Raw genomic sequence first — 17353 nt, forward strand, 5'->3', positions numbered from 1 at the left:
GAGAGAAATATTGTATGGGAAATCTCGCTTCTTAATTACGGATTGGGAGTTAAGCACGAAAAAGTATACTTATATGTGAACGTATTATAAGTATATTTACGTATGTAAATACCTATATAGCTATGCGAGGGCATCGACGGGACAGTTATTTTACATGTGCCTCTATATACTAATAGCGTTTTCTTTTCTACATGAAAATGTTGCCCTGTGCTGTCACTTTCGAATTTTGTGATCTTTTGTAAAATGAATGCAATCTTCCCAAGGGGCCGCTTTATCGTTTCTCCAAGGGCAAACATAAAGAAATGTGAAAGTGCAACATTTCTTGCCCTCTCTGGTATCGACGGTGTAGATAATTGCCCTATTAATCAGCTGATCAGTAACAAAAGTAGCCCCTTATTTGACTCTTTCTTGCTCACATTAATCGGCTGTGTCCGAGCAGCACAGATGAGGTCTACACATTTTTGACATTTCATTTTAGCAGTCGTGAATTGAAAAAGCGAAAATTGAGATTGTACATATAACTATTAAAATATTGTAGCTGCCCGTGATATTTGCAAATTGAAATTACCAAAATCAGTAAGAGAAATTGACAAACAAAATAGGTAAGTGTGTTTGCGCGAAAATATTGAGTTTACATATATATACATAGTTACCTCCATATAAATAATTGGTGTCATAGGTGGAAGAACATTGTTAGCCGGGAAATGGAAAAACGATACTTTACTTTAGCAAACAATTTAATAGATGACATCCTGGAGTCGTCGTCCTCTTCTTCAGATGACGAGGAGCTCGGCGTACTTTTTAATCCAAGAAGTAACTGCTTACGCGTAAATGACTTTGTAAATGAAGTAGTCAAATTGTACACAGGCCGCGAGGTAATTTTTTCATAGGGGCACGGTTTAGTTTTCGCCACCATTTCAATAGTTCAGTTCAGTGCTTGTTTATATACTGTATGTTTTTATAATTTATTAACATTTACAGTTTAAACAAAATTTTCGCATTGAGCGTGAAAGTGCTAATGATCTAATCGCAAAATACGCAAACAGCTCGTGCTATATAAGGAGGAGCTATAAAGGAGGGAGACCACAAGCAACGCCAAACAAACACGTGTTATTGTTTTTATGGTAACAATGGAATGACTCCAATGTGTATGCATTTAATTCAAATAATTTTCTTATGTAGGTTTTGCTGCAATAAAACTACCATACGTGAGGTTAGCAACCTGTTTAATGTGTCATATTCTTGTGCCCGTAACGTGATAAACAATGTTGTGTCGTTTCTGATTGGACTTTCACCAGACATCATAAAATTCCCTCAAAGTGCTACTGAAAAAGAGATTATATCAAATGAGTTTGCGGCAATCTCTGGTTTTCCTAACGTATTAGGCTGCATTGACGGAACCTACATTTCGATAAGGGCGCCGAAAAAAAAAATTCGTTCAACATATATAAATAGGCATGACACAATTTCCGTGACTATGCAGGGTATATGCGATGCAAATTTAAAATTTTTAGATGTTTTCACTGGCGTGGCAAGTAAAGTGCACGACTCGCGTGTGTTGAAGTTATCTTTCATTGGTAAAGAACTTCCAAAGCTATGTTTACCAAAATATCATGTGTTAGGGGATTCTGCATATCCGATCCGAAATTATTTGTTAACGCCGTATAGGGATTACGGGAATTTAACTGAGCAAGAAAAGAGATACAATTAGAAATTTAGTCAAGCACGGGTCCGAATTGAAAACGCCTTTGGATTGTTAAAATGTCGTTTCCGGCAACTTATGCGATTAGATTTTCATGAAGTTGAGACTACAGCGAAATTTATACTAGCATGCTGCGTACTTCATAATATTTGCATAGACAAACAAGATTTTATAGAGAAAAAAGAATACTGCGTTGATCCTGCTTCCGTTCAGGAACAACATTTTCCTTTCGAAGTAAGCGACACTGTTCTTACTGAGCTGGGCGAAATAAAAAGAAGCCAAATAAAGTCACTTTTTTGACATGTTTTTTTAAAGTACCTAAATTTGTTTATGAAAATCGGAAAATTTCTAGTTAGCAACATTGAACTGGTTAGTTCAAAAACAGTAAATGTTCAAAATTAACGTTCCGAGGAAATCAAAAAATTATTTTTAACTTCGTTCGGCCTTTTCCCTTATTTTTACAATTATTATTATTATTATTATTATTTATTGTTCGACTTTTACATTTCATTTTTAATCATTAACATTAGAACGTACGACAGTGACACTAGGTCGTTTGTCGGAAGAAAAAAGAAAAAAAAATCTTACATTTTACATATGTTACTATGGTACTATATATTGAATTCGCTTAAAATTAATTTTCTATATTCTATAGCACCAGTGATGAACTTAAATAAATTATTATATCCAGAAGGGCCAACACCATTTAAAATGTCTATGATTTCATCTCGGTTTATTTTTACAATATTAACAGTTAAGTAACGTTTTAAGGCCAGTCAATGAAGAGACCAAAAATGTAATGTTAAAAACGGTTTTCGAACGCACTAATTGAATTAAAGAGATGTACCTTGAAAGAAACTTCAATAAATATTAAAAAACTACTTTTTCTTTTGTTTTATATATTGTATTTATTGAAAATAAGGGAGATCATATTTAATTGCTTCAAGCAGGTACAAAGTAAAAAATAAATAGGAGAAACGTTGGACCAGGAACAAAAGGCACTTCCTCCCATTTTATATTAAATTACAGAAGCCTGCAAAACCAAAATATTTCAATTAACATTTAATGAATCATAAGCAGCATACACAATTCAAACCGGCTTTAATAACTTACCTCACACGCTCAAGCTGGTTTGTTTTCACTGATGCACTTTTCCAAAAGGCTTTCGATTCTTGCAGCTTTCTCCATTCTTTCCTTGTGTCGCTTTTCTCTGGCTTCCTCCTTCCTAGCAGCAATTTCTAGCATAGTTTCTTGCAGCGTTTTCCTCTTTCTTTGCTTTTCTTTTGCTGCGACCTCTTTTTTTATCATACATTGGCTACTTATTTTTACTGCCGGCTCAATGGAATCATCTATTTTGCATATTTTTTCGAGCTCTTCTTCAAACTGTAGCTTTTGGCGTTTTGCACCTGAGGTGCTGTTATTTTCCACCGCCACTTTTTTACGTTTCATGATGGTCTTATACCTTTCTTCACACTGCTTCCAACTTTTCCCATCGAACTCTGCGCCAATTTTCATCCACATGTCCTTTTTTGTCTTTAATTGCTTGAAGGGACCAATGTCCGGCAAATAGGAGGCGTATTTATCCAGCAGAAGTCTCGTTTCGCCTTCCGTCCATACTACCAAAAAGGATCGTTTAAATAATTAGCATTTTTCACTTTTTTACATTTGTTAGAAAAGTCAAGACATTCTCATTTTACCTGTAATTGTTTTGCTGCTAATAGGACTTTCTTCATTAGCTAGCATTCTTTTATTTTTTTATTTAAAACTGTCCACCAAAAATTTCTGCAATTCGTTGTCCGATTAGCGCGCGAAAAAACAGCTGATTGCATTTCAGGGTTACAGTTTGTGTTCTTTTATAAATGTGAAGGGTTGCAGTGAACCTTAAAAATGGTGGCAGTTTCACAGGGTGAAGTGCGACTTTGAATAACTTTTGTACGTCGGCATGGCAACATTTTTGTGTAGAAACGAAAACGCTATAATACATATTACAGTTTTTGAAATTCTATATTAGTAACTGCACATGCAGGTGCTCCCACCTACGGTGTTTTGCAGGGGGTTTCGCTCGGTGACCAAACATCCCGGACCCCTTGAAAGGATTTCCAAACAGGTATTACTGTTACTTTCTGGATAGGGTGACGAATGATTCCCCTCGAAGTTTTTATGTCGATTACTCGTGCATCCTTTCCTGGAATGACATCTATCACACGACCGATTTGTCATTGTTGTGGTGGCGCATTGTCTTCGTGGATCAAAGCCACAGGGTCTTTCGCAATGATTTCGTTGTCTATAGACCATTTTGTTAGCGCGTGAAGATCGTTTATTTAGTCGCGTGACCACTGCTTCCAAAATACTAGCTTGATGGCTGTGATTTGAGTCCATTTGACGATGTGATTGATGTTCTGCAAATGCCACAGCTCGCTCCGGTAGAGATTTTTGCACACTGCATGTTATAAAAAGCTTCATAATCGCTAGGATCAGAAGAAAGAGGTAATAGAGGTCACGAATTAAGAAGTCTAAAGTGGAGTGTTATAGTGGCCAATAAAGTGAAAGTTAAAAAATTTGTTAGCGCAGTAATGAATGAAGGCATCTTGGTTTTCTTTCTTTAAAAAAAAAGCATTTAGTTCAGCGAGTTTGTGGCAAGCGCCGATAAGTTCGTTTTATTATTGCAGAATATGTCTGAAGGAAGTCCCTCCGTCCAATCATTCGCTTAAACGATGCCAAAAAGGCATCCGTGGGTAGATCAGACACGATCATGATATGTACCGCCTTTGTTGCGAAGCACACGAAGATGGCTACGTAGACTTTATAGAGTACCTTGCCCCTAATGCGAAGGTAAACGTTGATGGGTCCACAAAAGTCGATGCCGCAGCTTGTGAATGGGTGCAAGTATCGATCATATTGTGTGACGAATTCTCACAGGTGGCAAAAGGGGATGTTCCTGACTTTCAGAAATATTTGCCAATTCCAGTAGTATGCCAATCTTTAACAACTCAAATCCAAGTGGCATCTCCAAGCGAAGTGTTGTTGCACATTCCAAACAATGCAAAGGAAGGCGCCGTGTAGTTCATCAGGAGTGAGGGGGCCATTGGCGATTTTGGCCTCGGTACCTTTGAGTTTGCATAAAAGCGAAGCATGCAAGCGGCTAATCGAACGCTCGTGTGTGAGAACTGCATCTGTTGAGGATATCGTTAATGTAGTTCCTATATGTTGTTATCTTGAATATCGATTTACGCATTTCTGATCTGACTGCTTCCGTATCCAAGTCGTGGATAATTTGTTTGCATCTTCGTATAGAAACGGAGGACTAGAGAATCAAATTGAGCTAGCGAGTTCAAATACATAGCTTCCTCTCGACACAATATCCGTAGGATTGCATTTCGTTGGTACATGTCTCTACTGGGCATCCGATGTCAACTCCTGTATTTCGGATACTCTATTGCCGACGAAGGCAGAAAGTGCGACCAAGTGTAGCTGGAGGTAGTGAACAAACATTTGTGAATGTGTCTGTTCTCAATCGGAATGCGACGCAATGGGCGGTTTGAAAAATGTGGGGCCTCCACGGTCGCTCCGATGATATATTTTATAAAAAATGAAAAGCACAAAGGCGTGTCAGTATATATTCGTTAATATTTATTTTGCGTATATATCTTAATATGCATGTCGACATAAAATGTGTATTGCAATATATAACAACTCGGTGTTATTTATTGTTAATATAAAATATAAATATATAATTTCATTTACCTCTGGCTGACACGTCCTGATCCTTTCCTTTAACAAATCGAAGTGAAAGTTATAATTAAAATTAAAGTGAAAGTAACCTCGCCGAACAACGTTTAACACGGTAAACGTTTTAACTGTTCGGCGGGGAAATGCCAGGGTTAACGGCCTTCACGTTGCAGCGACTGGAAACGGTGGTTAGCAACAGCCGGAACGGTAGGCGCAGTTACCATTAGGGTGGCTAAAAATTTATATTTAATATTAGGGTGTGGCCTAAACATGCCGGCCCCCTTGCGATAAGCAATGATTGTTTTAGGACGGAGGTGTCAGCCAACGTTCGGTATATTGGTGAAACATCGGTGGCTGCTGGTGCCGTCTGAAATGCTGCAAAGATGAAATTTTATGTACGTGGATTTATTATTGCACACGAAAAGAAGTAAAATTTATTATTTAAAAAAATTTATTGATTCGTGATTTGTATTATACAAAAATAAAAAATGTTTAGTTCAACGGGTAGACCCCGGACAGTACCCAGCCAAATATAGAACCCTGCGCCATTAGGGTGCTGAGAGAGCGGGGTAGGGTCTCCTGCGTCATCACGCTGGAATAAAGTTCTGCTCCTATCACTAGGCGGATAGGAGTGGATGTTGGCGCACCAACGTCGTTCGCGGGCGTGGTCGAAAAGGCCTAGTTTCCGCTCCACGCTCGCGCCGACGTTCGTGCTGTAGTTGGGGTCGAAGAGGCCTGGTCCCCGATGCCCTGTTTACCCTGGTATGGACAGGCCTTGTTTCCGCTTCACGCTCGCGCCGACGCTCGTGCTGTAGCTGGGGTCGAAGAGGCCTGGTCTCCGATCCCCTGTCTATGGTAGTACGGCAAGGCCGGGTTCCCGCTGCGGCCACAACTGGGCGAAAAGGCCTAGTTTCCGCTCCAGCCGTGGTTTGATCGGGAATCGGTGTCTCCGCGAGATCGTCCGACGCATTAACTGGCACCGCGTCGCTGTCTTCCTCAGCGACTTGCTGGCTCCACGAGCGTCGTTCCTCCGGAATATGCAGCATGGTGTGATGGTGGTCGCCGCATCGTCTGCACCTTCCTTCGCTTGTGCAATTGCGCGACTTGTGGGCCATAGATAGGCAGTTGGCGCAATAGTGGCCCAGAAGCGCTTCCCGAAGCCGCTCAATCGGGCTGTTTCCCCGGAAGACGGGGCAGAGGCGTATTGGGTGCCGTGCGTCACACAAACGGCACGCTGTCGGGTATCGTTGGGGGTGGCGACTGGCCCTTTTTTTCATCACACTGTAGCGAGTCATTCTGTAAAGATATTATTATCATACATCGGAGGGTGGCGAAATATTTTTAATTAGTTGTTGTTTTTTTTTTTTTTTTTTTTTAAAACGAAAATTTATGGTGTGTGGTGCATTTGGCTGGTCAGTGCAGTGCTGATCACAGCGAAGGAGAAGACAAAGGAAAATCTATATATATAAATGTGAAAATCTGTCCCTATGTTCGCTTATAACTCGAGAATGGCTGAACGGATTTATCTTATCTTGGTCTTGAATTATTCGTGGAGGTCTAGGGAAGGTTTAAAAGGTGAGAAAAATTCGAGTAATTGCCGGGAAAATGGTCAAAACGTGGACCCGGGTAACCTTCGGATGTGTATATACAATATGGGTATTAAATGAAAGCTGTTGGTGAATGCTTTAGTACAGAGTATTTTTCATGCCGCTCCGTGACTAGGGTCTCGAGATAGAGACCAAAACGTGGACCCTAGATTGTGTTTGTACAATATGAATATCAAATTGAAGCTGTTGGTGAATGCTTTAGTACAGAGTATTTTTCATGCCGCTCCGAGACTGGGGTCTGGAGATATAGGTCAAAACGTGGGCCCGGGTAACCTTCGGATGTGTATATACAATATGGGTATCAAATGGAAGCTGTTGATGAATGCTTTAGTTCAGAGTATTTTTCATGCGGCTCCGTGACTAGGGTCCCGAGATAGAGACCAACACGTGGACCCTAGAATGTGTTTGTACAATATGGATATCAATTGAAAGCTGTTGTTGAATGCTTTAGTACAGAGTATTTCTCATGCCGCTCCGTGACTGGGGTCTCGAGATATAGGTCAAAACGTGGGCCCGGGTAATCTTTGGTTGTGGATGTGCAATATGGGCATCAAATGAAAGCTGTCGATAAGTGCTTTAATGTGGGGTAATTTTCATACCTATTGATGACTAGGGTCTCGAAATATATGCCAAAACGTGGACCCGCCGTGTCTTTAAACCGAATTAAACCAAACTTACACACATTGTTAAGTAGGTATTGAAGATGGTTTCCGTATAGTTTGAATACCTATTTGTAGATAGGGTCTCGAGATATAGGTCAAAACGTGGACCCGGGTAACCTTCGGACGTATATGTACAATATGGGTAGCAAATGGAAGCTGTTGATGATTTCTATAGTATAGAGTATTTTTCATACCGTTCCGTGACTAGGGCCTCGAGATAGAGACCAAAACGTGGAGCCTAGAATGTGTTTGTACAATATGGATATCAAATGGAAGCTGTTAGTGAATGCTTTAGTTCACAGTATTTTTCATGCCGCTCCGTGACTAGGGCCTTGAGATAGAGACCAAAACGTGGAGCCTAGAATGTGTTTGTACAATATGGATATCAAATTGAAGCTGTTGGTTAATGCTTTAGTTCAGAGTATTTTTCATGCCGCTCCGTGACTAGGGCCTCGAGATAGAGACCAACACGTGGACCCTAGAATGTGTTTGTACAATATGGATATCAATTCGAAGCTGTTGGTGAATGCTTTAGTACAGAGTATTTTTCATGCCGCTCCGTGACTAGGGTCTCGAGAGATAGGTCAAAACGTGGACCCGGGTAACCTTCGGATGTGTATGTACAATATGGGTATCAAATGGAAGCTGTTGGTGAAAGCTTTAGTACAGAGTAGTTTTCATGCCGCTCCGTGTCTAGGGCCTCGAGATAGAGACCAACACGTGGACCCGGGTAACCTTCGGATGTGTATGTACAATATGGGTATCAAATGGAAGCTGTTGGTGAAAGCTTTAGTACAGAGTAGTTTTCATGCCGCTCTGTGACTAGGGCCTCGAGATAGAGACCAACACGTGGACCTTAGAATGTGTTTGTACAATATGGATATCAATTGGAAGCTGTTTGGTGAATGCTTTAGTGCAGTGTATTTTTCATGCCGCTCCGTGACTAGGGTCTCGAGATATAGGTCAAAACGTGGACCCGGGTAACCTTCGGATGTGTATGTACAATATGGGTATCAAATGGAAGCTGTTAGTGAATGCTTTAGTTCAGAGTATTTTTCATGCCGCTCCGTGACTAGGGTCTCGAGATAGAGACCAAAACATGGAGCCTAGAATGTGTTTGTACAATATGGATATCAAATTGAAGCTGTTGGTGAATGCTTTAGTTCAGAGTATTTTTAATGCCGCTCCGTGACAGGGGTCTCGAGATATAGGTCAAAACGTGGACTCAGGTAACCTTCGGATGTGTTTGTTCAATATGGGTATCAAATGGAAGCTGTTGGTGAATGCTTTAGTTCAGAGTATTTTTCATGCCGCTCCGTGACTAGGGTCTCGAGATAGAGACCAAAACGTGGTATTGAATAAATAAATAAATAGCATGAGAATAAAGAAATAAATAATATGAAAACCATATCTTTGCTGTTCTAAACCATATCTATTCTATTTTAGTGTGCCCAGCGAAGCGGGCCGGGTTTGCTAGTAATATATATATTTTTGTTAACTAAATATGCACTAGGCATTTTAGTTTTTTTTTTGTTATTTGGCTATGAGGAATTTTCATAGCCCTATGAGACACCCTGCCACCCAAAACAAAAAATGTACCTAATTGGGTACAATCACATATTAATGTCATTTTAATATGTATGTTCACCGCGAGGGGGTGGGTAGGTGTGTACACGTCTTTATAAATAGTTGCTTAATTAACTTTTGTGGATTGTATTGGTGGTGGTGCATTTGGCTGGTCAGTGCAGTGCTGATCACAGCGAAGGAGAAGACAAAAATAAAATAATATATATACTTTTGTTAACTAAATATGCACTAGGCATTTTAGTTTTTTTTTTTGTTATTTGGCTAAGAGGAATTTTCATAGCCCTATGAGACACCCTGCCACCCAAAACAAAAAATGTACCTAATTGGGTACAATCACATATTAATGTCATTTTAATTTGTATGTTCACCGCGAGGGGGTGGGTACATACTAATGGACATTGCAATATTCGCCGCATAGGAGGATCGTGTCTTGGCTATGTGTGGATCGTAACCAAGTACAAGGTGTCCTGCCGTGGTGTGCGTGATATATTTTTTTCTCCTTTTGTTCTTATTATATTTTGGCTATAATAAGAACAAAATGATAAGCAAAAGAAGAAAAAAAAATTATATATATATGTATATAGATATAATTTTTCGTAGCATTTGCATACATAAGTGCATGATGTTAGAAAAAACTAATAGTTTGCGTTACTTTACGCAAACTATCCCTGGAATGTGGAACCCATTTATATCATTCCTGTAGGGTATTTTTGTTTTTGTTTCTTAATCCCTAATTTCCTTAATGGCTGACCTCGACCCATTTCCTTTTCACTTGTGTAGACGGCGGGTCGGGTACGGGGCTTTTTTTGTGTGACAAACGTGAGTGAAAATAGTGAATTCGTCAAAAGAATAATAAGTGAGAAAAAGGAAGAAAAAAAAACTGTCGCGATAAGAAAAAATTTCACATCGAGTGTTATATTAAAAGTGTTAAGTGGCAATTTGTTGGCCTTTCGGTTTTGCGTGTGAATAAAGGCTAGATAAAAAGTGCGTAAAAAGTCCACAGGTGCGCGTTACCAATTACGGCACTTTAGTGAATCGACCACCCACAAGAAATCCTTGGACCACGGCAAAGAAGGAGCGCCATCAGAATTTACGTATGGAGCTCGCATTTGGATCATCATGGAGCGAGGGCGAAATATAATATTTTAATTAAATTTTTATTTATATTAAAGGTGAGTTTATTATAAAGTGGAAATTTTAATTTTGTACTAGTAGTGTAGATATGAATATTGAACATTTGTGATTGAAAAGTCTAAAAAAGAATTAAATCTTTAAAAAATATATAAGTACAAAGGCTAGAATTTAGTATAATGCCTATCGCTTTGGAAAAAACGGTAAAAAGAGGGTGATAGAGGGGTGTATCCCCATCTTAAAACTGAAAACAGAACCTGCCGGAGGCTTATAGTTTTTAAGTAATTTAATGTTAAAGTTCTATAATTTAGCGAAAAGTTGGTGTTGCCATACACCTGAAATGAAAACGAAGTTCGCAAGCAGGGATGTTCAGTGGAAGGTTCATTGTAAAACTGCAGTATTTTTTGCTGTAATTTAAAGTTGAGAAATAAATTTGAAAATAAAAACATACAACTCATTTAAACTTAAAAACAATGATATTAAGCGTATCACAAAAAATAATAAAGTAATTAAAATTAAATTAAATTAATTAACACAGTATTTTTGCGTGGAACTCTTTATCGCGTAGGCGGCCTTCGGCCGCGCTTCAAAAAAATAACCCTCATCAGTCCAACTCCGGCTACGCAATCCACAGTATTTTTGCGTAGAACTTCTTTTCGCGTGGGCGGCCTTCGGCCGCGCTTCAAAAAAATAACCCTCATCAGTCCAACTCCGGCTACGCAATCCACAGTATTTTTGCGTAGAACTCCTTTTCGCGTGGGCGGCCTTCGGCCGCGCTTCAAAAAAATAACCCTCATCAGTCCAACTCCGGCTACGCAATCCACAGTATTTTTGCGTAGAACTCCTTTTCGCGTGGGCGGCCTTCGGCCGCACTTCAAAAAAATAACCCTCATCAGTCCAACTCCGGCTACGCAATCCACAGTATTTTTGCGTAGAACTCCTTTTCGCGTGGGCGGCCTTCGGCCGCACTTCAAAAAAATAACCCTCATCAGTCCAACTCCGGCTACGCAATCCACAGTATTTTTGCGTAGAACTTCTTTTCGCGTGGGCGGCCTTCGGCCGCACTTCAAAAAAATAACCCTCATCAGTCCAACTCCGGCTACGCAATCCACAGTGTTTTTGCGTAGAACTCCTTTTCGCGTGGGCGGCCTTCGGCCGCGCTTCAAAAAAATAACCCTCATCAGTCCAACTCCGGCTACGCAATGCACAGTATTTTTGCGTAAAACTCCTTTCCGTGTTAAAACCATTGAACCCAAAATTAAAACGTCATATGCGTGTATGTAGTAAGCAGGCACAATAACCCCCATTCCCATCATTAACACTAAACTCAAGTACTTATTTTTTGTTTTCATTTGCAGGCATCCGGCAACACCATACTGTTGGCATTCCAATCTTCTTCTTATTCGCGCTTAAAATTGGAATGTGATTGCATAGGCAAATGTATTTGCATTTAATTTTAATAGATATAATTAGAATATTAGCATAAAAATCGGTAAAAACACGCGTGTGAGTGTATATTTGGTGATTTATAGTGAAATGTTAAAAAATATAGAGTGTAATGTGGCAAATTATACTGATGTTCCCAAGGGCATTTTGAATGTAAATAATTAAAAAATTATTATTTCCCGATTAATTTAAAGTTATAAAGAGTGTTCTTTAACACCTCACTAACATCTCCACCAAGTTTCATTAAAAAAAACATTATAGTTTGCCAGAAATTCCAAAATAGGCATTGTTCTAAATTCCAGCCAGTACAAATATGTTCAGTTTAGCAAAAATTAGGAATTGTGCAATTTCAACACCATCAATTAAAAGATATTTGACAGAATAACGAGCGTCGCCCTCAAGTAGTGATCGTAGTGTAAGCGCAACATTATGATCTGAATATTCGTAAGTATGCAACTCTGTTTTTCATACATTTCGCAAAATATTGTACAGCAACAAGTGGGCGAAAATATAAAGGTAAGATTTTTAAAATATATGATTGTATATAATTAGTGCTTAATGAATTTTATAATTATCTGTGTGTTACAGGTTCCGTTGGTGTGTTAATCAACATCAACTAATTGGTCAATATGTTCGCATTGACACGTACTGCTTCAAACGCCCCAAAGCGGCTGTGCGTTGTAAGCAGGATTTGCCGAAGCGATTATGCCGCTTTGGAACCAATCATCTGCCGTGAAATCATGGAATTGCACCATCAGAAGCATCATCAACATATGTGCTGAAGCACAGAAAAGCTGATGTGACTACGACCATCCCATGTTGAAGCTATTAGGGATATAGCCAACTAGAAGGATATCTCTAATCACCTCGTTGCCGCTGCTAAGAGGTAAATATGTTAATGCGTGAAAGTGAAAATGTGAATAAGAAAGAGAAAATGTGCCTTTTTAGATGTTTGTGTCATCTAAGCTTTAAGTAACCTAGAGAAGCCTATTTGAATTTGTGGGACGAATGTTGGGCAAAGCGGTGCTTACTCTAAAGGATAAATTGAAGGAGCTAAAAGTGCATTCGGTGCTAGAAATCAACATCAAGTTAGGGCGGCACAAAAGGCGGTCGCCCATGCATGCGCGATTCGTAGGGTATGACCAAATGCTATGTTTTTATTTTTATTTTATTTATTCTGATTTTTCCTTTCATTGAATAGAGAAATTCGCGTGTGCTATTTAACTTAGAGTATTGAGAGTATGACACGTCGCATCATCAAACTAAACTAATACAACCAAAACGCGCCGAAAAACGAAAAAAAAAAAACCAAACTAAAATTAATCTGGCGAAACATAATTACGTGTGTTGCAAGGTAATAAAAATTGAGCTTATTCTATTAGCCTAAAAGGGTATTTGAACAATGTAGTCATGTATTTTTATTAATTCAATTGTAAATGAAATATATGTATTTTTCACAAAGATTTGGTATTAATAAATTTTTTTGAAGATTCCTTAAATGAACTGAAAACTTTGACATTGTTCAGATAGTTGACGATTTTGAAGTAGTTTAAAATTTATCGCCCGAAAAATATGTAAAAAAAATATTTTGCTTTCACCTGCATTTTTTTAAATGTAATAAATTATATTTTCTACAGTAAATCTTAATTCTCTTTGCTTCGTTACTTGGTACCTATTTTTATGTGATTAACGTTGGATAGTATAGATACATATATGTATATATATATATATATATATATATATATATACCATATATGTATATATAATATATATATGTATGCATGTAAGTACATTTGATGCAAAGTACACATAGGTATGCATATGTATAATTATGCAAGTCACCTCAAGTGTACACCTGCCCTTTACAGGTACAATTTATGGAACTTACTTGCATCGTTCGTAGGTTGTAGGGGTTGTTGTAGCTTCTTAGGTTTGCTAGGGTATAACAGTGTGGTGATGTCAATCACCTTCTAGTAAAGGGTGAATCGCGAAGTGAGATTTGTTTCTACTAGGTAGGTATTGGAAGATATTACGTTGAGGTTGTAGGTATGGATTTGTCCGTTTCTTCTGAGTAAGGTGGAAGTAGGACCAATTTGACTAATGGTCTAGTCATCTGTCCCCTTTGTGTCGTGATGCCCACGACGCGTACCTGATTGTCGGGTCCAGGATGTAGTTTTACCACTCGTCCCATTCTCCATTCGTTTGGTGGTAGGTTGTCTTCTTTAATGACAACAAGGTCCCCTACCTTGATGTTAGGTTTTTGATGTTTCCACCTCGTGCGTTTTTGCAATTCGATGAGGAATTCCCTTTTCCATCGTTTGCAAAAGGTTTGATGGAGGGCTTTCAAGCTTTTCACACCTGCTTCCCACAGTCCGCCCATATGAGGGGCTGCTGCAGGTATGAAGTGCCATGTTAATGCCTGGTGGGCATATTTTGAAAGCGTGTTATTGCGAGCATCCGCAATAAACGCTTTAAATTCTGATCGTAAAGATCGTGAAGCTCCTACAAAGTTGGTACCATTGTCGGAGTAAACATTTTTTGGACATCCTCGTCTAGCAACGAATCTCGAGAAGGCTGCTAGAAAGGATGGGGTACTTAGGTCATTGGTTTTGGGTGGACTGACTGTTTCGGCTCGACCAGTTAGTACCCACCCGAATACAGTCTCTTGGGCAAGAAGTGTACTTAGTACATTTTTCTTCAAGCCGCTTAAAATAATTTGGGGATAAATGTCTCCGCCAAGGACAAGGTCCACTGGTTCATTGACGAAGAACCTCTTATCCGCCAAAGTGAGATCTGGAAATGCTTGCCTTGTCATTGCGCTTACTAGGCAAGTTGGCAGATTTCCAGTTAATTGCGGCAAAACTAGCGCAATTGTATTTATTTTTACAAAAGGGTCGATAGGCGACCGCAGTTGTATTGAGCACGCTTGTCTTACCTGCGCAGATATCGAATTGTTGATGCCCGAGACTTGGGCATGCAAGCGTTTAGATGCAGGTTGATTCTACGTTTGAGGCGTTCAGTGATGAACGAACACTCAGAACCGGAATCGATCAGAGCTCGTGCTGTAAAATTAACATTATTGTGGAATATATTCACCATGGCTGTTCCTAGTAGAACCCCTTTGTCCGTATTGGAATAGCACGATTTAAAATTATGGATTCTGCTATCCCTTGACCTATTGGAATCGAGGGCCTCCTTGGATGTTGAGGGCAGGTCATCAGCGGGATCTCTGCTTTCCTCAAGAGCTGCTGCTTTTGGTTGAACTGCTGTAATGTGCAGGAGCGTGTTGTGTCTTGAGTGACATGTGCTGCAGTTATACGAGCTCGTACATCTCGACACCGTATGTCCTGACGACAGGCAGTTCAAGCAACAGTTGTTGCTCTTGACGCACGCGATTCGATCGGTGACCTTTAACTTCCGGAGCTTTGGGCAACTTTGCAATTTGTGGTCGTCAGTGACACATAATTTGCACATATGTTTGGCGACACTTACCTGAAAGTTACCCATCCTTTTTGGTGTAGTTTCCGTGTGGTGTTGTAAGTTTTGCGCCTTGGGCGCTTTGTAGGCTTTAATTCCTTTTAAGCCTGACACTGTTTCAAGTGTCTGAAACCTGTTGGAAAGGAATTTGTCCATGTCTGTCCACTTTGAAATTTCAGATTTATTCTCTATCGTTTGTTCTTAAAGCGATAGAGTACTCTCTGGCAATTTCGTGGAGCATAAATATGTGATAATTGCATCCCAGTTTGAAATATCTATTTGGTGGTTCTGTAAGGAGGAAATGCAATTATTAATGTCTCGTTGGAGTTTTTTATCGAACTGCCACATTCAGTTTCTATTGTCTGTAGGTTAAACAGAATCTTCAGCTGCGTGTTCACCAGAATCCGTTTGTTCTCGTACCTTTCGCAGAGATTTTTCCACGCCGTAGTAAACCCGTCATTAGTGAGCGGGCACTTCCTCACGATGTCTCTGGCTTCACCCTGCGTTTTTTGGTTGAGGTGGAACAGCTTTTCGACCGGGGTGAGGCGTTTATTTAATATGTATATGGCCGTGAACATATCGCGGAATGTTGGCCAAGATACGTAGTCGCCTTTGAAAACGTCCGTATCGCACGGTGGAAGGTGAATATTAAGTTCGCGTACTGCAAGTTCTTCGCCTTCCCGGTCTGCCTTTTCCAGCCTCGCAGAGAGGTCAGCCATCGTCGACATGCCGCGCAAATATGTGTGGTAACATATTTTATTTCTTTTCTTGATCGCGGCAAGATCCTTAGGAGAAGGAGTTTCTGTTGAGAGCAAGTGGTCGTACGCTGCTTTGTCCTTTTCCCACATTGCTCTCAACTCCTCCTGTTGGATCCGGAGTGAAAACTTCGAATGGTCACTTGACGGAGTGCCATTAAAGTCGGCTTCGAATTCCGTCACGGCGTCGACTAAACGAATATAGGTATCCATATTGTAAGTATGGGATACAAAAACTTACGCGGTATTAAAAAAATGCTCCTTCGCGAAATGGAGACGAATTCACAGCGAGACCCAAGCCCAAAATGCACCACCGAGATTAAAATAACAATATATATTATGTATATTATGTATGTCTGTATATATTTATTGAGCAAAAAGATAATATATTTATATTTATGTACGAGAATTTCGCCACCCACACAATAATCAGCGGTATGTATACACCTGTGCAAAAAGTGCGCTGGGATCTATTTTAATTTACTGCGGCGTTGTTTGTGTAGTTGTGTACTCAACTTCACAGCGGGAATGTACAAGTAAAGGGAACGGAATAAGAGAAAAATTGAAAGATTCCCAACAACGCGCTGTTAGATGGTTGATTAACTTGAAAATACCGCGCGCACTTGTATTGTCTATTTTCGGATAGACGGAGTCGTTGACCCTTCTTGATTTTTTTTTTTTTTTTAAATAGCTTATTTCCACCAAAAAAACAAAGTGTGCAATAAATCCACGTACCTGGTTTTGCTGGAACGGATTTTTAGCTGATGGCTTGGTGCTTTCTATGCTTGCTGGTGCTCTTTAGCTTGCTGGTGCTTTTGATGTTTGCTGGTGCTCTTTAGCTTGCTGGTGCTTTTGCTTGCTGGTGCTTTTGATGCTTGCTGGTGCTCTTTAGCTTGCTGGTGCTCTGTTTAAAATGGATCTTTTATGTTAGTATCCGGCTCGAAGGACCATGTTCTCAATCGGAATGCGACGCAATGGGCGGTTTGAAAAATGTGGGGCCTCCACGGTCGCTCCGATGATATATTTTATAAAAAATGAAAAGCACAAAGGCGTGTCAGTATATATTCGTTAATATTTATTTTGCGTATATATCTTAATATGCATGTCGACATAAAATGTGTATTGCAATATATAACAACTCGGTGTTATTTATTGTTAATATAAAATATAAATATATAATTTCATTTACCTCTGGCTGACACGTCCTGATCCTTTCCTTTAACAAATCGAAGTGAAAGTTATAATTAAAATTAAAGT

At 39.6% G+C, this 17353-nt stretch overlaps 1 protein-coding gene, 1 long non-coding RNA gene and 1 pseudogene across 2 annotated transcripts; 2 read left to right on the forward strand and 1 right to left on the reverse strand.

The window, feature by feature from the left end:
• Positions 1–438: 438 nt before the first annotated feature.
• On the forward strand, positions 439–2582 carry LOC128869517 (putative nuclease HARBI1; annotated as a pseudogene).
• A 2-nt stretch (positions 2583–2584) lies between these two features.
• On the reverse strand, positions 2585–3548 carry LOC128869518 (uncharacterized). Its single transcript, XM_054112087.1, has 3 exons — positions 3400–3548; positions 2816–3318; positions 2585–2735 (listed from the first exon to the last, which is right to left on the reverse strand). Exons 1-2 carry the CDS (start codon positions 3443–3445, stop codon positions 2825–2827), a joined length of 540 nt encoding a protein of 179 aa, XP_053968062.1. The 5' UTR covers positions 3446–3548; the 3' UTR covers positions 2585–2735; positions 2816–2824.
• Positions 3549–12666: 9118 nt separating this feature from the next.
• LOC128869297 (uncharacterized) lies at positions 12667–13393 on the forward strand. The gene is made up of 3 exons (XR_008455256.1): positions 12667–12750; positions 12813–13000; positions 13066–13393. It is a non-coding gene; the product is annotated as an uncharacterized LOC128869297 (long non-coding RNA).
• The last annotated feature ends 3960 nt before the right edge of the window (positions 13394–17353 follow it).

This window comes from Anastrepha ludens, chromosome X, assembly GCF_028408465.1.
Source record: "Anastrepha ludens isolate Willacy chromosome X, idAnaLude1.1, whole genome shotgun sequence".
Taxonomy (NCBI): domain Eukaryota; kingdom Metazoa; phylum Arthropoda; class Insecta; order Diptera; family Tephritidae; genus Anastrepha; species Anastrepha ludens.

What these genes read in the sequence shown, in the direction of transcription:
- LOC128869518 (XM_054112087.1), bottom strand. Translation starts at nt 3,445, where the DNA reads ATGCTAGCTAATGAAGAAAGTCCTATTAGCAGCAAAACAATTACAG. An exon ending in TAGCAGCAAAACAATTACAG is followed by an intron (nt 3,319 to 3,399) that starts GTAAAATGAGAA and finishes CCTTTTTGGTAG; the next exon opens with TATGGACGGAAGGCGAAACG.